Source organism: Pelobates fuscus, chromosome 4 (assembly GCF_036172605.1).
Source record: "Pelobates fuscus isolate aPelFus1 chromosome 4, aPelFus1.pri, whole genome shotgun sequence".
NCBI lineage: Eukaryota > Metazoa > Chordata > Amphibia > Anura > Pelobatidae > Pelobates > Pelobates fuscus.
The window spans coordinates 51,140,978-51,163,742 of record NC_086320.1 but is presented as its reverse complement, the minus strand read 5'-3'; the positions used below and the strand labels follow the sequence as shown (position 1 = coordinate 51,163,742).

At 35.9% G+C, this 22,765-nt stretch overlaps 1 protein-coding gene across 3 annotated transcripts in view; it reads right to left on the bottom strand.

Moving 5' to 3' along the window:
* ZFPM2 (zinc finger protein, FOG family member 2) overlaps nt 1–19,024 on the bottom strand; it is a 318,084-nt gene extending 299,060 nt beyond the window's left edge. For all 3 annotated transcript variants that reach the window (XM_063451169.1, XM_063451170.1, XM_063451171.1), the window contains exon 1: nt 16,686–19,024. In XM_063451169.1, coding sequence (XP_063307239.1) covers nt 16,686–16,725 — 40 coding nt within the window. In that variant the 5' untranslated portion in view covers nt 16,726–19,024. The remainder of the gene's footprint in view (nt 1–16,685) is intronic.
* Nucleotides 19,025–22,765: the final 3,741 nt, after the last annotated feature.

Sequence of the window (22,765 nt, the reverse complement as noted above, 5' to 3'; positions counted from 1 at the left end):
CTCTATACCCTGTACCATGGGTACAACAGCAAATCCAAGTTTTGCAATCAGAGACAGATCAAGAGTAAGTTTTGAGATCTTCATCCAGACATAAAAAGTTCACACTAGACGAGGTACTTTGATTTTAAACTGATTTCTACTTCAGTCTTCGCTGCAACCCAAGTGTGAAAGACTGATCATTCTATATACCCTTACACGAAAACCCAGCAAGAAGGCGTAGCAACATAGCATTTGGAAGAAGTGGGGATTGTAATTGTACCTTTTCAACAAGGTCAAAAACTTGGTTTATGAAGCCATTAAAGCTGGACAACCCCACCAAATATGCAACATTGTACCCATTATACAACTAAACTCCAATTAAAATCAGATTAGAATTGATACATTTTTGCTAAATAGATTTTGACTAAAAAAACAAAGGTGAAGTCCATCCAGATTTAATTTCTGGTTCTCTCTCATCTATACAATGAAAGGCTCCGAGCACTGGGGTATAGCAGGATCGGGCTGTGCTGAACTGCAAACGTCTTTTAGTATTATAAAAAATATTTAACTAAATAAAAACAAAACAAGATAATGTACACAACACAAGGAAATTAAACTGCAATACTTGAATTATGCTATTTAAATACTGCCGCACAAAGAAAAAGATACATGAATGCGAACAAAAAATGAGTCTTTCACAACCACAATTCCAACTATGTCTGAACACAGAATTTAAAAATTGTGATGCAAGTTCAAGATGGCTACCTCCATAATAAAAACCATTGACTCTTTAAAATTATAATTACAGCTAAAATCACTACAATTTGGTTGCATTAAATAATATTAATTGGAAAGGAATACTTTTAAATGAATCTATGTACAGGATTTTTCAGGTGACAGAGACACTTTAAATGGTTCAAACAGGCTTTTTAGCATTAGTGCCCGACACACCAGTTAAAAATTCAGCTTCATATGAGATTCCAAACAAGCTGTGCGCCTCTGGATTAAGTCAGCTCTAGTATACTTTATCTTCATCTGATTATCCAAGCTGATAGGAAGATTTTTTTTCACTAGGTGATTCTCAATTCTCAGATGCTATGATTTGCTTTGTAAAAAAAGAGGATATTACATGAAAATCAGCTACACTTATATGATGGATAGGTCACAGTTTACAAAATTAGATTTATCACCCGAAGCAAGAGAAAATTTTATCTTCATTTTTGTATTATTTTGTTGTAGGATGCAATAGGAGTTGTATTTCAATCTAAATATTTCACAAATAAGGTTAAAAAAAAAAAAAAAAGATTCAGCTCACATCAACTAGCAAGAACATATTCAGCGAGAGGCAACCGACTACTCATCAGCGGTGTTAAATAGCAACTCACATGATCCTCAGCCATCGCCTGAATGAGGAATATGGGAGTCGTAGTCCGACAACATCACTAAAGCCAAATATTATATTTGGAAATGTGCAAATCTGGCGCATGAATGTGAAACGGCTCTAAAGACTACAGAGGCCCTGTTTCCTTACAGCCTGGGTGCCAGTTAATTGAACAATAATTAGATTTCATTTGCCTCCACCTTATAAACCACCTATGCACACAGCCCATTCCATATTCTTCTCCAACCAAACATGTATTTCACAATTATGATTAAGCTGCCATAAAATTGCTATGTTCAGGTAATCTCTTTCCTTGTAACGCATAATTCATTCGCCGGCGTCCATGCATACTATGTGCAAAGGTAGCGGTTTATCAAAGTCTGTGAGGTTTAAACTAAAAATAAAAAAATACCGCCAGACTACTTTTTCCTTATCTTAATGATTAAATAATTGGGGTTCTATTCACTAAACAGAGAGTTGCAGGGTTTTTTTTAATAGCCAACTAGCAAAATGTAGGCCAAACAGCTGAGTCGATAAAAAGAAACTAGGAGGAAACATATTTACCCGATTTGCTATTTTTATCTACAATTTTCAAGTGGGCTGTCAGCTCCTCACAACTTAGAGTATAGTCTTAGTGAATTGGCGCTGTCACACTGTATCAATAAAGATCACAGAAATACTCATCGTCTAGTAAAATATATTTCAAGGGGAACATGGATTTCCAACAAGACTGGTATTTTCTTCACTAATATAGCATTTAATTTGTCCTTAAACTGTATGACGATAACAGCTCCCCCCCCCCCCCCCCCTTCCCTTCCCAAAATGCAATGTTCTTGTGTTTTGAAATTTAATTTCCTGGAAGACAACTAACGTTGTAATATTATATTCGTTGTTGCTTTTGAAAGAATCCCATTTCCATTCACATCCTCATGAAAACCCCCCCTCTATCTCCTCTCCAAAAACTAATCCCATCTCTTCCTGGCTTGGAGCATACAACTACTTGTATGTTTCCCAGAAACCATTGCAACATGTTTTACAAGAGATGTGCCAGCAGTGTGTATGTGCAGTGACCCACTAACTACTTCTTCATGCAAAAAGAAACCATTTCGCAAGTAAATGCAATTCCTGTTAGCTGCCAGTCACTTATGCAAGTGCTTTGATAGTTTTTATTTTCTTTTAGATCTTTTTGCTTTGGTGGTTATATGTGGCTTTTGATAAATATCTTCTTCCTATTAGTTCAAGTTTGATCCTTTTTGTTTTGGGCTATAAGATGCAGAGGTGAATTCCTCCATACTATGTAAGCATGGGGATAAGAGGCCTGGTTGTTTGCTTATTTATTTATTTATTTGACAGAGTTTCTATAAAAGCAATTTGGAGCTAGGCAAAGGTAGAGCTGCAGAACCGTTTCTATTATTACAACCGATGTAGAACTACAGGATCAAACAGAATACCTCAGTGTTCCAAGTGAAACGATACAGAGGACCATGATTGGCTAATATGTCCCTTTCTCAATGCAACAATGGTGAAATCGCTTTTTGGTTTTTGTTACACTTCAGTATACACACCCCTACATATACTTATTCTTGAAAATATTAGTTCTTTGAAGACAGTAAATACATTCCAAATCATATTTTCTATACATTTTTAACCATAATACAATAGAAACTGAGCACTAACAAGTGCCATTCGATAGATAATAAACACGAAGAGTGCTATCTCAATTATTTCTAAAGTAGAATAATTTTCACTTGGGTCAGATTTGTACATCTTTTATTTCATTTTAGTGAATAATTTAGTATTAGGACAACACATGTTTGGGCATCTAGAAATCTACTGATTTTGTTCTGATAGATTTACACTATGTTTTTTTTGTTTTTTTTTAATTCCATTAATGTACTGACAGATTGACCAGCAAGGACAAAGAATAGAAAAAAAGATGTGAAATTTAGAAATCAATTGCCCATAGAGACAGAGCTGGTATTTAGACTCTCTATACTGTGAATGTTTCATTTGTCATGTATGTAATATATGGAAAATATTGGTTGTGATATATATTGTATTATTTTTCTACGTTATGTTAAACACTGCACTGGAGGTCCAAGCATTGATATTTAAGCATATAACTGTCTATGTCTATGTGTGCACATGATATGCTGATCACCTTTACCAAATCCTGCCACACATTATACATTTTACTCCATGCTCATGACAGTGGTGTAGTCACATGTAGACATGAACAATGTCATTTAGACACACGCTTTAGACATGTACACAGACACTCATACATACAGACACTCACTTACACATACACACACACACACAGACTCATGCAAACTTGCAGCTGCATACTCAGACACACAAAGATACACTCATAGTGTAATACGGTTTATATACCCATTGTACAGCGCTTTGGAATTTGCTGGCGTTATATAAATAATAAAATAATAATAATATACAAAGAGGAGTGCTTGATTTAGGAGAACTTGCAAGATTAAGATGCATAGATACATCCAGGGTGTCTCCCCAGCCAACTTACAGATTTGCTAACTTTAGCTATTACATTTTGATAAATAATATTAATATGCACGCATTCAATGACCCTAAACCCTTTTATATTACAATATGAAATATATCTGTTTTTGTATGTGATTCATGGAAAAAAAACGACTGCCACAAGAGCAAAGGTTAGACTGGCTGGCACTCCCAATGCATTCAGTGTCCAACCTTGGCATCAGAATAGTTTTTATTTGATTGCTAAATTATTTTTTTATTTGATTTAATGGATGACCTTGCAAACACATGTACGACTTCTTCATATACTAGTACTCTGAGGAGCTTTTGGAAAATTTTAAGGATCTATATTAGACCAGTAAATGCTAACTAGCTTTAGGATTTAAACCTTGACCGTCCGCACATTCTCACGGATATGGTATTAGTAAGAGAAACAGCTGATATGTGATAAGTAACTAGTCTTTGTAGTCAAGCATGTTCCTTTCTTTGTTGTAAAGGCGATGTACTATTAAGGTGAATCAGTATTGATATTATTAACTCCTATTGTTATCTAGGGTGTTGATCTTGAGAATTATTGTAAAAAGTGCAATTATAAATAATATGTCCTGCCTCTTCCTATTACTGTTAAAGGACCACTATAGGCACTCAGACCACTTAAGATCAATGCAGTGGTCTGGGTGCCAGGTCCCTCTAGTTTTAACCCTGCAGCTGAAAACATAGCAGTTTCAGAGAAACTGCTGTTTCACTGAGGGTTAATCCAGCCTCTAGTAGCTGTCTCACTGACAGCCACTAGAGGCGCTTCCATGATTATCACTGTGAAAATCACAGTGAGAAGATGCTGGACGTCCATAGGAAAGCTTTGAGTAATGCTTTCCTATGGACAGTTCGAATGCGTGCACGCAGCTTTTGCCGCACATGCGCATTTGGATCTGACGTCGGCAGGGGGAAGAGAGGTCACCAGTGCCGAGGGAGCCCGGCGCTGGAGAAAGGTAAGTGGCTGAAGGGGTTTTAACCCATTCAGTCCAGCGGGTGGGGGACCCTGAGGGTGGGGGGACCTAATGACCCTATAGTGCCAGGAAAATAAGTTTGTTTTCCTGGCACTATAGTGGTCCTTTAAGTATTTAACTATGCTGATGTGTCTTTTTCTGAAAATTGTGTTAAATATGTACTACCAAAATAATGAATGTCAAAAGAAAAAAGAAAAACAGCTTTTAGGATTTTAAGCAAATTAAAATACCAAATACGCCTTGAGATGAGAATAAAGAATGATTTTGTTTTGTGGATTCTTTCGTATTGTCCCTCTTAGACTAATAGACTGTACAAACTTCTCCTGAGTTGATCTACATCTACATCTTAGTTCCAGAAGCACACTGAGACGTTCATACCAGCAGCATTGAGCTTAATGTGATAACCAACTGGTGAGGAACATCTGTATTTGGAGACATACATACGCATGTGGTGAGACAATATCTCATTTGAAAATCTAGGTCAAAATAGCAACATTTGAAGAAAAAAATAACCTGATGTTTAGCTCATTTGGAGAATTTTTTAAATAAGCTCTTTAGGTTTTTACATTATGCAAAACAGTTGGCAGTACATGACAGCGAAAAAGAAATGTGAATTTTAAAAGTATAAATTCTAAACTTTCAAATATAAAAAGTCATGATGACTTTTAGCTGAAATATTCATATAACAGCAAACTACCACCTAGTGAAAATTAAAGAAAATGTTTAAGATCAATAATAATATCCCAACAGTATTCATCTTGTTTTACACAATTTGTAGTATATTTTGTAAATGAATATGTGAGTACTATTGAGTATTACATTTATTTGAATTTTGCAAATCAATGTTTCACTAAAAGATTATTTGTACGCAAATACTACAGTGAACTCTTAAATATGTTTTATACACGTTACCTTGGCTCCCTGAAAACAAACTGAACAATTTATATAAAAAAAAAAAAACTAATTTGCTTCCTGCTTTAACTAAAGCATAGTCAAACTGATTGCTCAACATAACCACTAAATATATTGACTGCATTATTAAAACAAGGGATGTTGCAAACATGTTATGTTCTAAATATCAAGCATAGTAGCAATCTATCTGCTAGCCTAAATTAAATGTTCAGTAAATCAGATTTCATAATTAATATGTGTATAATTTTTTACAAAGAATGGTACAGATTTAATTTCATTCAACATAACTTATTTAGGATTTGATCACTAGCAAAAAAAAAAATCATAAGACTGGTTGGTGAAACCAATGATATCAGTACCCAACCTTGGCTTCAGAAATCATTTTTCAGTGCTCGTCTTTAGAATTAGGACCTGGCCTACTGCACGCTCCTCCACTGTGGATTTAAAAATGCTGCCAAACATATTTTCTAGTCTCTTCATCTTCCCCATGCCAAATTTGTAAAAGAACTTTAAATCTCTTTAGCTACACCATGGTAAGATCTAATGATTCCATTTCTGACGGATCTATAAGTGGCTATTTATTTGATTTGCCATGCTAATGAATGGCCTTCCAAACATGTATGAGATTTCTTCTCTGGGGAGCATTTGTGAAATTTTAGAATCCATATTAGGTCGGTAGAATTTTTACAGTTGACAAGTTTCAGGATTTTAAGCAAATGGAATATAACATGTACCTCAAAAGTAAAAAAGAGCTGCCAAAAAATAGAGATTTTTTTTATTTTAAATGTGTTTATATTGTCCCATTTAGACTAGCGGTGTGTTCAAATTTCTCATGTGTGGATCTGAGCATTGAAATATAATTGTTGCAGAGTGTACACTTTCTCTTAGTGTCTAAGAAACTAAAAAAGATGTTACAACTTGATGACTGGTTGGTTTAAATAGTATGCACACTGAGTACCTATCTACAGGCAACATTGAGCTAAAGTGGGACTTAACTATCAAAGTCAAACTAGGAGATGTGATGGGATACCTAAGTTACAAAATCCTGTCCAAAATGGCAAAATGGAAAGAAAAATTCAAAATCCTGTTTACGTAAATTGAATTGTTTTTTTTTTGTTTGTTTTGTTTTAAACAAGATATTTTGCTATACACTGTAAATACAACTGTCAATTCAAGACAGCTCAATAGACATTTTAATTATAAAAGTGCAAAATCCAAACATTAAAATAATACTTTGCCAATATTCAGGATGACAATTAGTAACAATATTTATATAACAACAAACATCACTTACTGACAATTAAAGATGCTATTAGAAAAAAAGCAGTATTAATATACATACAGTATTCATTTTTATTTTTATAAAAAACTATTTCATATTTTGTAAAGTAATATGTCAATATTCAATAGTATCAATATTGTTGTTATTGTAAATCAATTTTTCACTAAAAGATTATTCATGAGCAAATAATAAACAAAGTAACAAATAAATATTGAACAATCTACCCTGTCACTTAAATAAAATGTTTATTAAATCATATTTCAGAATAAATGTGTATACCATTTTAATTAAAAAAAAAAATATTAAATTGACTAAATAGAAGGATAAATGTTTTTTTTTTCCACCAGTTAAAAATATATTTTACAACATGAACAACTGTGCATATGTTTATGTTTTAATTCATATGGAATGTTTAAAAGAGAAAAAAAAAAATATGTTTTTTACTGCCACAAACTCATCAAAAATAAAATATAACAATGATTTATCTCTGGCTATAGATTACATGTAAAAAGTGGGTAAAATACAAAAATAAATAAATTGGTACTGATGTAGTACATAATAGCAAATACAATTAACTGCTTAACCCCTTAAGGACACATGACATGTGTGACATGTCATGATTCCCTTTTATTCCAGAAGTTTGGTCCTTAAGGGGTTAAGGACCAAATGTTTCACTTGCCATCGTTATAATTTGGTCCCTAAAGATCTTTTTCCAGCATGGAATGTCTTCCATATACCGTTCTTAGCTCTGGCCTACATTTATTTGAGTGGGACATTCCATTTTGGAATAGGATCCGCAATTAATAATGTGTTATGATGGCATGGAAAATGATTGTCTCTTAAGGGGTTAATCTTGATTATTAAGCAGCACAAGCTTGTGATGAAACGAGTCAAAGAGAAATTACTTTTAGACAGTAAGGCAGCCTTAAAATCATAGAAAATATCTATCTATCTATCTATCTATCTATCATCACATTATAGAGGGTAACAGACACATTCTGGTTTCTACTCTCCAGGAAGAATTGCCCATTTACTGGTTCATTTTTTTATTTTCCCACTGAATTGATATTCAAACAATACACTGACTCTCAGTAATCCCCTCCCTGAAACCTTTCTACACTCTTGTGTCATTTAAAAAAAAAAAAAAAGCCATTCCAACGGAAATAAAGTAACCCACCTTATGGACAAGCTTCTGGGCATTAATATTTAAATCTTACCTATCCCTTGTGATTGGAATTCAGCTTCTATTTGCAAACAAAAACTAAATCAATGCTCTTAGAGTTCAGACTAGATCCCTAAACAGTTTGCCACTCTCTATGCGCAGATAAGATAAACTTTCTTTGACCCAAGAGATGAAGTTGCCATGACGATCAGAGAGTCCACTTTCTGTATTGATATTTTGCTGATGTAACAACAAATAGAACCAGATCTTAGTGTTGATAACGGTGATTAATTAATACCAATATTGATCCATACAAGCAAGAGACAAGGCTATTAACTTAAAGCCAGAAAAGTCAATTGTTACCTGTGGCAGAGATACTAACAGCTGATTCCAAACATTGTAAACAAATGTGTTATCTTTATGCTAAATACATTGTTAAAGGGTGCCCAGGATTTTCATATTTAAACTTCCAAATGGACAAAGGCAAGATAGACTGTATTGAACAGACGCAGATCACAAGGTAGAAAAAAAAGTGTTAACGCACTTCACAATAAGTCCACCGAGAAATTTATTTATGCAATATTTTTGCTAACTTAATACAAGATATGGAGTGGAAACAAAATGTAACATATTGCAAGATAAAATAAATCTCCACAATTTCATTGATAACGTCCATTTCTAGAAGAAGATACTTCGCTTCCTGCTAGACTGACGTTGAAAATGAACAGGTCCTTAGAGTCCCAGCTCATCAGAGCCGAGAGTTTTTAACCTACTCTAATTATCTACTGCTAATGTTTGACACTGATCTTTCGCTTTTATGCTTCAGTCATACTGGCACCTTGTTGAATGCATTTTAAATTAATTAGGATTCCAAACAAACGGAAATTAAGTAATAAAATTAAAAAAAAAAGCACTGCATATTAAGGCAAATTAATTCCGCAGCCACTCCTTTCATTCAACTACTATAACCACATAGCAAGAATCATAATAATTAAACCATAGTAATTAAAAAATAAAATAAAAAGACAATTAATGTTAACTTTTCATAGTGTTATCATAAACACAGCCAGCTGTTCCAAGAGCTACAGTAATACCTCGAAGTCCATTTTCATGAAGATTTTTTTTAGTTATTTTTAAATTATTTGTGGTTATGGATGATATAGACTTTTCAGATATATATGGTGTTATAGCGTTATATTTTCATGTAAAATGAAAGAAAGTCACACCAGTCAAAACAATTTCATCAATATACTGCTACTTTGGAGATGTGTCCCTTTCAAATATTCAATTAACACTTAATATTCACTTAATTGAATACATATATATATATATATATATATATATATATACACACACACATCCACATATACATATAGCTAGACATATATGGGCACACTCATGTGTTTTACATGTGCATAATATATAATTATACACACACACACACACACACACACATATATATATATGTGTGTATGTGTACATATCTACAGTCCATTAGTATATAGAGGATGCTATATTACAATAAAATACTACAATAGGATGCGTAGACATTTTGAATTCTTCAGATCTTTTTATCGAAAACCAAAAATTTTTAGCAGTGTGCTGGAAGAATATGTTGAGAAATTATCAGTCAATTATCAGACTTTGACAAAACCCAGAAATAGGGCAACCTTCCAAATTAGAGCCTCAAGCTGACACATTGCTGATGCTGATCTCTGTACTACAGCTTTATATACACACACACATACACACACACACACACACAAACAGACACACACACAAACACATGAACAATCATATTTACTAATGTTAAAAAAGTGAAAGTGAAATAAAAGTCTCGTACTTCAAATTATGAAAATAGAAGCCGTTATTTTGCAATGGCGTGGATCACTTTGGCTATGCTGTAATAAAATATTGCATGATCAGTGGAATTTTGACAGGGACTCAAGCAATGCCTTGCACATAATTGCAGTAAGTAGGTTTATACATTTCCTGCCACAGACAAAGGCTTTATAGTGCCATCAATTCAACAGATTCTAGTCTATTATCATATTACTTGCTAAGTCTTCAACATTATTTTGAAACCAAATTGTACTGAGTTGCATACTTGGTTACCCTGCTTCCAGTCACCAATAAGTATGCTTTAGTGTATATATCACAGCCAGGTCTGTCACATGTACAATGTCAAGTCCATGCATGTATGTAATTGCTAAATATAATCAACCCACACATATAAAGACATATTCACATTTACATTGCTATCTGTTAAATGATAATCATTAGCATTAGCAATACTGCTGCTTCCATGTCATTATTTTCTGTATCCTTAAAAAACAAACAAAAAACAATGACAATTATTATAAATCATAATAAACAAATAAAACATCATAATGTAAAATCTGTAAAAAAAATAAAAAAATGAAGGAATAAGCCCAAATATTTCCCAGAAATAATCTGTAAATGGCAACAAATCAGACACATATCCATCATATATTTCTGCTTAATAGTATCTATTCTATCTATCTATCTATCTATCTATTATTATTATTATTATTATTGGTATTCATATAGCACCAACTAATTCTGCAGTGTTTTACAATATTATCTATCTATCTATCTATTATTATTATTATTATTATTATTATTATTATTGGTATTCATATAGCACCAACTAATTCTGCAGTGTTTTACAATATTATCTATCTATCTATCTATGTATCTATTAATCTATGACGTTATAGAGGGCAACTAGAAAAAGTAATTTTTCTACGCTCCAGAACGACCTGCTTATTTACTTGTTTGCATTATTTTATTTCATACTGAATTGATATATATATATATATATATATATATATATATATATATATATATATATATATATGTAATTATAAATTATACATAAGGATACTTGTCTATATAAATATAGTATGTATGAACATTCACATAATACATAGTAATACATTAGCGTATAATAAGAAACTCCCAGGAGAACATGTCAGGTAAAGTCTGACAAATAGCTAATTTAATCCATGAGTCAATGACACTAGTCTCAGCTTCTCAGTCGTCTTAATTACAAATTGAATGTAATAACAATATTTCTAGGACTATAAAGCCGCAAGAGTTTAAAAATCAATTAATGCTCATTATCATGTATATGCCATCAAAACAGATATTTCTAAAAAAAAAATAATAATAATAATAAAAACAGGAAATGGGCAGCATTTGACTAATGACTGTAACAGTCCTAGAGATGTATATAGGGCTACTTATGCATATAGCAATGCCCTTTATTAATTGGACTGTATATACTTTATCCATCCACAATAAAGAATATTATCCAATCAATAGAAATCTAAATGATACCTTCAATCTGAAAATGCATGCAATACAGTGCTTCCCATCAGAAGCTGCTACAGTTAATCAATACATTCGAGTTATATATGTTACAAGACTTCAACATTATAATTTTAAATTTGTTTTATATTTGAATACGTTTTAAGTCGATTATTTTTTCATATTACAAATTATCAGCCGCTAACAAATATAAAAAAAATAAAGAATAATAATGAATCACAAATTAACCTAATTACTGAAATAAATATAGTCTTAACAACATCTGCAATGCACAATGCCTATATGTATATATGGCCTGCTAAATTCATAATATATATTTTTTCTTTTAAATTTCGACACATGGTTAACAAGCAACAAAAAAATAAAAAAAATCCAACTCTCTTGCCAAACAAAAACATTTGTTAGCTCCGCCCCACAGTTCCTGAAAGCCATGTTTGCTTTTTAGAGAGTCTGCAAACTGTGTGGAAACGCGTTAGAAGTTTTACCAGACAATACAAAGTACAGGAAAGTATGGACGTAAAAATCTACATTATACACATCTGTTAATGATACAGAAAATGCATCAGTTAAAAAAAAAACATTTTAAAAAATGCACTTCTCTCATAAATTGTGCACTAAACTACAGAACAGAGAACAATCTGGGCAATTTATTGGCATATTGGCAGGAGGTGATAAGGCGACTAAACAACAAGAGCAAGCAGCTGGTGTAGGGAGATGGACTGATAGCATTGATATGGGGTTCCCATACAAAACACCTCCTTCCCTATCACTGCTTTTTATCAACATCACATTACAATAATAGCTTATGAGAGAGCTTTTATTTTCTGGGATAGGAGGGAGTTCTTAACAAGAACCTTGCAATAATAAAATGAAAAAAAAAAATAATAAAAATAAAATAAAATCTGAATTTTTGTAACAAAACATGGGGCAAAATACATAATTTATCACTGCATTATCAGGAAATCCAGGCAGTCTAATCAAGGAACACTGAGTGACTATTTTTGCCTTATCATCCAAAGTGGTGGAAACGGAGAAGGAATTATCAGGCTTCTGCAGATTGCTAGGTTGGAATTTTAATGGTAATAATCGGGTTTCTGATGGTATATCTTCTCAGCTTATCTTTCCCATTATCTCCCCTTATCTGGCCAGTCATCAGAGCAAATTAATAGTGCTCTTTCAGATTCGCCTTTTTATCAGTGCCCGGAGAGCACCCAAGGGAAAAGAATAAGCAAAATATTAAAATACTGCATAAATCACAATTTTAGATAGCAGAGAAAGAATGCAGTATGTGAAGAAGAAAAAAAAAACTTCCCAACAACCTTTTTGTCCTTTAAAATGACTGTCTCTGGAGTTTCTTGGCATAAACTGCTTTTTTTTCCTTTTTTTTTATTTTTTTATTGTTTGTATTTAAAATACGGGTAACATCAGGGCATAATAATGTGGCGAGAATTTAGAAATGTCAATTAATGTAGTGTTCAAAGTCAGTTATCATAACCACCAATTTTTAGAGTTCATTATCATAAAGCTGAACTATAACGATATTACTACAGAATTCATTTTAACAGAACCTTTTAATTGTAATATTAAAATAAGATTTTTTTTTTAAATGACGGTCAAATAAATGGAGTGTTTTTGGCGGCACCTACAATTATAACATTTGTATAGGTATTTGTGTGGATAGCTCATACGCTGCTACCTTTTAATCAGAACAAGACACATTTTTAAGAACTTTGTTACACCACACACTCAAACACGTCTTTGTTTTTAGTGGCCAGAAAAAAGTGTTAGGATATCCTATTGCTATAAAGGCCTTTAAAATCTGCCACAGTCATTTGACGCAGGGGGAGGTGAAGGTGCAAATATTTCATACTTAGAGAAACGCTATTTGTGCCCTATGCAAAAACACATACCATTCTCGTATGTTATATAATACAAGACCATGTAAGTCATGGATGACACAATAAAACAGATATAATTATAGAAAATGAACAAACTTAAAAAAAGTGTTATACAATCATAAACATACACTGTATGTTCTAGTGGAACGAGAATGTATTATATTACTAGAGTTTAATTACATCAACGTTTATAAAGCAAGGAATGCCTTATTCGATACATTATACCACTTTTTATTTTTTAAATAAATACTAAAACAATTATTTTTAATTATTAAATGAAAAATAAAAAAGCAAACAAATGTCACAAATGAGTACATCATAAAGTACACAAAAGCCAATCAAAAGGTTTCTGTGCTAGTAGCCAATTAATGCAGACAGTTTATTAACAAACCAAGACTAATCGTGCAAAGAAAAAGGATAATTATATAACGATTCCTATACTATAAAGGAAATATCATATAAAGCTAGAGTTCACAAGATATGCAGAGAAAAGAATGCTAAATATGTTACTGTATATAGTTACAAAGAGGAAATATACAAGAGTTGGCTCAGCAGAGTACACATTAATTTCACAGCTATAGAAATTTAACTTGTTTATAAACTCCAGTTGTGTGTGTGTGTGTGTGTGTGTGTGTGTGTGTGTGTGTGTGTTAATAGACCATATTTATGCATGAATTGGGAAAAAAATCTTAAAAGAAGAGGGGAAAGATGGATGTGCATTGATTATAATAAAATTGATAAAGACATCACTTTAATAAGTGTTTTGGAGAGTCTATAAAAGTCATTACAAATTAGTATATGCCAGTGCAATTAGAGCGTGAAAAATCAATAGAAAAATAGTATGATGCAGTCTTATTTTATTATGTGTGGCTTATAAAGAAAATAGACTATACTGATAAAGATGCAGCATTGCATTGGACGAATTTGTATCTAATTAATGATTCTCTTTATATTTCAGAGGCAAGAAAAAAATCTCATAAATAATATCATTAAAATGGGTGTGCTTAAAATAAAATATGTGTGTGAATATATATATTGTATATAAATACTGTATATGTACGTGTGTTAGTGTGTGAAAATAGAATAAAAAGGTCTAATTTCTTGCTAATGAAACATAATCGGGCATTAAACATACAGTCAAATGACCTGATAGTGACATAATTCTCTTCCAGTTTTAAGAGCAAAATAAAGAAAAATATATAATTTAGGAATTTAGAAATATTCAGAACATCCACACTATAAGAAATGACGCTCCTTTGTATGTACATGGTAACATCCAAGGTGCAGAACCAAAGTCTGATGGTCCTCTAACTGTTCAGAACAGGTAGAACAGGTAACTAGTGGGAACTGTGGAAAAGTTATCAGTAGCAGTGTAATGATGTGCAAGTTGTGTGCATGCCATGTCAATTATACAAGCATCTCCATGGCATGTATCATCATAGCTACAGTAATAAAGCATTTAAAGATCAAACTAAATTGCAGGAACTGCAATGTATCTTTCCGACTGACCACAATCCTGAAGAGTGCAGATACAACATGATAAACTGTCAATAAATAGGTTGTACAATCATAAAATAGAGTATTAAGGCTATACATTGATCTGTAGACCAGGGCTATAAGGACAAGTCTAAGGGACACACATAGCATGTTTATGTGTGATCATGGTTATATGATATGTCTATGAGAGATAAGGATTATTTAGCTTGTCTATTAAAGATCAGGGCTTTCAAATGTGGGTGCAAGATCTGGATTATAGGCAACTACATGAGAGATCTGGGTCCTGTTTAATGTTTATAGAGGACATCATGGATATGGGTTACATTGCATGTATATGAGGGATAATTTCTATATGACACTTCATTGTACAGGTTATGGAATTAGCTGGCGCTATATAAATAATAATAATAATAATAATAATAATAATAATAATGAGAGGTCAGAGCCATATGACATGTATATGAGATGTAAGGGCATGCAGGATATATCTGGGCTTTACAGGATGTCTAAGAGAAATCTGGTCCACATATAATGTCTATTACAGCTCAGAGCTATATGGAATGTCTATAAGAGAGCTGGGCTATATGGAATGTTGATAAGAGAGCTGGGCTATATGGAATGTCTATAAGAGAGCTGGGCTATATGGAATGTTGATAAGAGAGCTGGGCTTATGGAATGTCAGTGAGAGTTCTGAGTTATACAGGATGTCTATAAAAGTTTTTTGGCTATACAGGATGTCTATGAGAGATTTGGGCTATACAGGCTGCGTATGGGAGATATGGGCTATACAGTATATCTATGAGAGGTATGGGCTATATACAATGTCTCTGAGAGGTATGGGCTATATACAATGTCTATGTGAGGTATGGGCTATATACAATGTCTATGTGAGGTATGGGCTATATACAATGTCTCTGAGAGGGATGGGCTGTATACAATGTCTATGCGAGGTATGGGCTATATACAATGTCTCTGAGAGGTATGGGCTATATACAATGTCTCTGAGAGGGATGGGCTGTATACAATGTCTATGTGAGGTATGGGCTATATACAATGTCTCTGAGAGGGATGGGCTGTATACAATGTCTATGTGAGGTATGGGCTATATACAATGTCTCTGAGAGGTATGGGCTATATACAATGTCTATGTGAGGTATGGGCTATATACAATGTCTATGCGAGGTATGGGCTATATACAATGTCTCTGAGAGGTATGGGCTATATACAATGTCTCTGAGAGGTATGGGCTATATACAATGTCTATGTGAGGTATGGGCTATATACAATGTCTATGTGAGGTATGGGCTATATACAATGTCTATGTGAGGTATGGGCTGTATACAATGTCTATGTGAGGTATGGGCTGTATACAATGTCTATGAGAGGTATGGGCTGTATACAATGTCTATGTGAGGTATGGGCTATATACAATGTCTATGTGAGGTATGGGCTATATACAATGGCTATGTGAGGTATGGGCTATATACAATGTCTATGAGAGGTATGGGCTGTATACAATGTCTATGAGGGGTATAGGCTGTATACAATGTCTATGAGAGGTATGGGCTTTATACAATGTCTATGAGGGGTATAGGCTATATACAATGTTTATGAGAGGTATGGGATATATACAATGTCTGGAGTGCTATTCAGTAGCCCTGGACCCAGCTAAGTTTGGCCATGCCAGCTCGGTGTGACTCACGTTTGATCTGCCTGGGCTTGCTTTGCTTCCTCCGGGACATGCTGGCTGAGTTGCTCCTGGTCCCCGACTGACAGATCAATCGGTTTGTTTCATAGAAAAAGCGATCGATGTCTTGTGATTCAAAGTCAAATGGAATGAGGCACGGAATACACAGTGAGTGGGAGAGGGAGTGAGTGCAGAGTGAGTGTGAGTGACAGGGAGAGACTGTGTGTGTGAGAGAGAGAGAGAGAGAGAGAGAGGGAGAGAGGGAGTGGGTGGGAAGTGAGTGAATAGAGTGCACAGAGAGAGGGACGCTGAGAGGTGTGTGGAGTGCAGAGAGAGGGCGGGGGGACAGGAGTAGAGTGATGGAGGGAGTGCAATTAGTGAGAGACAGAGAGAGGAGGGTAGTCCAGAGAGAGTGTAAGAAAGAATTGGAGAAAAGAATAGAGAGATGTGATTAGAGTGCTGAGAGTGCTATATAAAGGATAGTGAGATGTGATTAGAGTGCTATATAAGGGATAGTAAGATGTGATTAGAGTGCTATATGAGGAATAGTGAAATGTGAGTAGAGTGCTGGGAGTGCTATATGAGGGATGTGAGATGTGATTAGAGTGCTGGGAGTGTTACATAAGGGATGGTTAGATGTGATTAGAGTGCTGGGAGTGCTATATGAGGGATGGTTAGATGTGATTAGAGTGCTATATGAGAGATAGTGATATGTGATTAGAGTGCTGAGTGCTATATGAGGGATGTGAGATGTGATTCGAGTGCTGGGAGTGATATATGAGGGATGGTGAGATGTGATTAGCGTGCTGAGACAGTGCAATGTGAAGGCTGGTGAAATGTAATTAGAGTGCTGAGATACAGTGCAGTGTCAGGTATAGTGAGATACTGTGGGTTAGTGAGGGGTACAGTGTAAGATAGTGAGGGTTATAATTTAGATTAGTAAGGGGTATAGTATAGTGAGAGGTACAGTGTGGGCTATTGAGGAGTACAGTGTTAGTGAGGGGTACAGTGTTAGTTAGTGAGGAGTACAGTGTTAGTTAGTGAGGGGTACAGAGTCGGTTAATGAGGAGTACAGTGTGAGTTAGTGAGGTGTACAGTATGAGTTAGTTAGGGGTACAGTGTGGGCTAGTGAGGTGTACAGTGTGAGTTAGTGAGGTGTACAGTATGAGTTAGTGAGGGGTACAGAGTGGGTTAGTGAAGGGTACAGAGTGGGTTAGTGAAGGGTACAGTGTGGGTTAGTAAGGGGTACAGTGTAGGCTAGTGAGGGGTACAGAGTGGGTTAGTGAGGGGTACAGTGTGGATAAAGAGACCTGGTGCAGAGGTTAGTAGCAGGAAAGAAGTGTAGCGAGAGGGGTTGGGAGCAGAGTGTGCGGGACAAACGCAGTGCTGTGTATGAAGTGCAGTGATCAGTGTGTGTATATATGGTGCAGTGAATAGGGGTGTGCAGTGAGCAGTGTCTGTATATGGGGGGATATCAAGTGAAGTGATTCTAAAAAGAAGAAGTGCAGATTTATTTTGGTGGGGGACAAATGTGTGGTGTGAAGTGCATTAGTTTAGAGCAGATGTTGACTTAGTTTAGTGCAGTCGTTGGGTGGGGGTAGAGTGCAGTAGTTAGTGGAGGGGTATAGTGTAGAGGTTGAAGGGGGTATAGTGCAGAGTGTGGAGGGGTACAGTGCAGTAGTTAGTGTGGGTATAGTGCAGAGTGGGTGTGGGGTAGAGTGCAGTAGTTAGTGGAGAGGTTAGAGGGGGTGCAGTAGTTAGTGGAGAGGCTAGGTTAAAGGGGGTAGAGTGCAGTAGTTAGTGGGGGGTATAGTGCAGACTGTGTGGGGGTAGGGTGCAGTAGTTGGTGGAGAGGTTAGAGGGGGTATAGTGCAGTAGTTAGTGGGGGGTATAGTGCAGCGTGTGTGGGGGTAGAGTACAGTAGTTAGTGTGGGGTAGAGTGCAGTAATTAGTGGGGGGTATAGTGCAGAGTGTGTGGGGGTAGAGTGCAGTAGTTAGTGGGGGGTAGAGTGCAGTAGTTAGTGTGGGGTAGAGTGCAGAGTGTGTGGGGGTATAGTGCAGAGTGTGTGGAGAGGTTAGAGGGTTTAGAGTGCAGTAGTTAGTGGGGGGTAGAGTGCAGTAGTTAGTGGGGGTAGAGTGCAGTAGTTAGTGTGGGGTAGAGTGCAGAGTGTGTGGGGGTATAGTGCAGAGTGTGTGGAGAGGTTAGAGGGTGTAGAGTGCAGTAGTTAGTGGGGTGTATAGTGCAGAGGTTAGGGGGTTAGAGATGGGGGGGTAGTGGTTTGTTGGGGGGTCCCTCTCCAGAAGTTCCAGGCTGGGTGATGCTGCAGCCGCTGCTTGTCCCCTCAGTGCTGACATCCACTCTCTGACTGATTACTGGAGGGGGAGGAATAACAGGAGGAGCGAGGAACACTTTTCCAGTCGGAGGGGAGGGAGATAAGGAATGAGCATGGAGGGGAAGCCCTTCCAAACTGTCACTGGGGACAGCAGCCAATAACTAGCCCTGAATGGCATGTGGCTAATAATGCACACTGGATACTTTGATGCTTCCTGCTTCTATCATTATCCCTATATACAATAACAGCTTTGGTTTCCAGTCAGCCTCGGGGTGTTTATAGCTAGCACTATGGGAATTAACCTGTAAGGCTGTGTCAGTGACAGCAATGCATTGCTGCAGATTTGGGACATTGCAGGTGACATATTGGGTTGTTCACCAAGCCATGTGTTGAAAGGAAACTGACGGGAGGATTGTACACTTTACCCTAAAATAGTCAAACAGGAAACATCATTTCAGTACAGCCTTTTTATTTTTTTATTTCCTTTACAATTTTTCACCATACATAATTTTACTTCCAACATGCAGATATTTTTTGCTTAACATATTGCAGAGTAGAACCAATATATATTTTTTTATAGAATACGCAAAGGTATTTTATGGGCAAATAGGAGGACTTTAGATCGAATCATGAGATCACTAGGTATCTTTTAGGTATCTATTGCATGATATTTTAGATTAAGATTCATGTGAGTTCAAGTGTTAAGGCAATGCAGGGCAGGGGTTAATGTCTACTGCTAGTGTTAGTGGGGGCTATAGTGGTGTATGAGGAGAATGTCTACTGTTAGTGTAGGGTATGGGATTAATGGTTGGTGTAGTAACAGGCTTCATGAGTAGTGTAGGGGGTTAATGTTTAGTGTGGTGTGTTATAGTAGTGTAGGGGTTAATGTGTATTGGTAGTGCCCTGTATTGGTATTGTAGGGGTTAATGTTTAGTGTGTTTTAGTAGTGTAGGGGTTAATGTTTATTGGTAGTGTCCTGTATTGGTATTGTGGTGGTTAATGTTTAGTGTGGTGTGTTATAGTAGTTTAGGGGTTAATGTTTATTGGTAGTGCCCTGTATTGGTATTGTAGGGGTTAATGTTTAGTGTGGTGTGTTATAGTAGTGTAGGGGTTAATGCTTATTGGTAGTGTCCTGCATTGGTATTGTAGTGGTTAATGTTTAGTGTGGTGTGTTATAGTAGTGTAGGGGTTAATGTTTATTGGTAGTGTCCTGTATTTGTATTGTAGGGATTAATGTTTAGTGTGGTGCTTTATAGTAGTGTAGAGGTTAATGTTTAATGGTAGTGCCCTGTATTGGTATTGTAGGGGTTAATGTTTAGTGTGGTGCTTTATAGTAGTGTAGGGGTTAATGTTTATTGGTAGTGTCCTTTATTGGTATTGTAGGGGTTAATGTTTAGTGTGGTGTGTTATAGTAGTTTAGGGGTTAATGTTTAATGGTAGTGCCCTGTATTGGTATTGTAGGGGTTAATGTTTAGTGTGGTGCTTTATAGTAGTGTAGGGGTTAATGTTTATTGGTAGTGTCCTTTATTGGTATTGTAGGGGTTAATGTTTAGTGTGGTGTGTTATAGTAGTTTAGGGGTTAATGTTTATTGGTAGTGTCCTGTATTTGTATTGTAGGGGTTAATGTTTAGTGTGGTGTGGTATAGCAGTTTAGGGGTTAATGTTTATTGGTAGTGTCCTGTATTGGTATTGTAGGGGTTAATGTTTAGTGTGGTGTGTTATAGTAGTTTAGGGGTTAATGTTTAATGGTAGTGCCCTGTATTGGTATTGTAGGGGTTAATGTTTAGTGTGTTTTAGTAGTGTAGAGGTTAAGGGCAGCACTAGGACATACATGTAAGTTCCAATCTGACTGAAATAATATAATATATAGTTGGTAAAGCATATATTTTGGGAAAATAAGGCGATAGATATGTCATGGAGATCTATATAATAAAACTCACCTTTTTTCTGGTGATTTATTATTATTATATCTCCAAAACGGTTGATGATATTATTTCTCATAATACAGTGTTCACCTTTATGTACCTCCTCTCTCTCTCACTCTGTAAGTTTATACAGATAATGTTGAAATGATATACATTTCTCGTGCTAGCATTTAAAGGAACACTACAATGTCAGGAATACAATTAGTACTAATAGTGTTGTTTAGAGGTCCCTGGCCCCACTTGTCCCCTGTTAAAAAAAAAAAAAAGTGATTCACTCAAACATGATGATCTCAATTAGTCCAATGCTTTCCCATAAGAAAGCATTGGGAGGCTACTGTGCATGTGTGGATAAAATCTCATCATAGAGATGCATTGAATCAATACATCTCTATGAGGAAAGTTCAGTGTCTCCAGGGTAGAGACACTGAATGTCAGTCAAACTGTGCAGCACTGCCACAGGAAGCACCTCGAGTAGCCATCTGAGGAGTGGCCAGTGGAGGTATCCATAGGCTGTAATGTAAACACTGCATTTTCTCTGAAAAGACAGTGTTTGCTGCAAAAAGCCTGAAGGGAAGGATTCTACTCACCAGAACAAATAAAATAAACTGTAGTTGTTTTGGTGTCCTTTTAAATATGAGAAACAGTAATTGTTGTGAATTGCCAGAATAACATAATTGTGGAAGTTTGAATCGCAGTGAGACATATTTGTAAAGGGAAAGGTTAACTCGGCCCACTCTGGTCGGTTCTCTTTAAAAATGCCAATTTTTATGTTAAAAGCATGTAATGGTATGCATCATTACAGTACAGAATAAATAGCCAGTACTACAAATCTGGAAGGAATAAGTCAGATCTTTCTTTACAATTAAACAAATGAAATATTATTACTTACCTGAATGGGACCTATCTAAAATGCAAATGGTACAGGTTTTTGCTGGAATTGCGACTGAAAAAAGTTACAAGTCATAAGGTATGGACACACATAACCTAAGCTGGAAAAATTGGGAACTTGGATAATGTTTCCCACTACTTTATGTTATTGTCACATTCGCCGATGGTACTCACCTGTCCCAGGGCGTCTGTGACTCCCTGGAGGTCAGTCTGCGGCGGTTATAGTATGGTTATAGTGCTGCTGCACGCTAGTCGTCATCCTGTGATCCTCAATTCACGTGCAGTGATTGTTCCGGCATTCCAAAATGGCGGCAGCTGCATGGCGAGACTTTTCTGCAGGTCAGAGATTGGAGGAGGTGTGGCTAAAGGGCGGAGTCAGGACAATGATGCATTCGAGATGGGGCTTAGTCCCACACTCAGTCACATTGCCCTCAGGTAACTCCACACACAGGTGAGACCAGGTTATGTGATTGAGCAATGCACACCTTTCAGTCAGTGCTCGGTTGTTTTGTTGCCTCAGAACTCCTAGCGTTTGTTCCCTTGTGTTTCCTGTCCTTGCGGGTTTCCGGACTTTGCTTGCTCTCCAAATTTTGTTAATTGCTGCCTGCACTGACCTCTGGACCGTCTGACTCTGATTTCTGCCTGCCCTTTTTTCGGATACCTTTGTCTTGGATTTTTCTGTTATTTTTATTAAAGCCCCTGTTCCATCACTGACCCAACAGAACCCTGTTCTCAACCTCAGGATCTCTGTGGATCGTGCTTGTAAGGAAGGGCTGTTACTGCACCTGAGTTCAAGGAACACGACCCCCGTGGGTTGTTACAGTTATCCTAAAATTTGCATTTCACTTTTCAATTCTCCACAAACCCTGGTTTAACCCCTTAAGGACTGAGCCAAATGTACAAGTTGTGAACAAAACAAAACATAAACAAAACCTGGCATTTGCGCTAT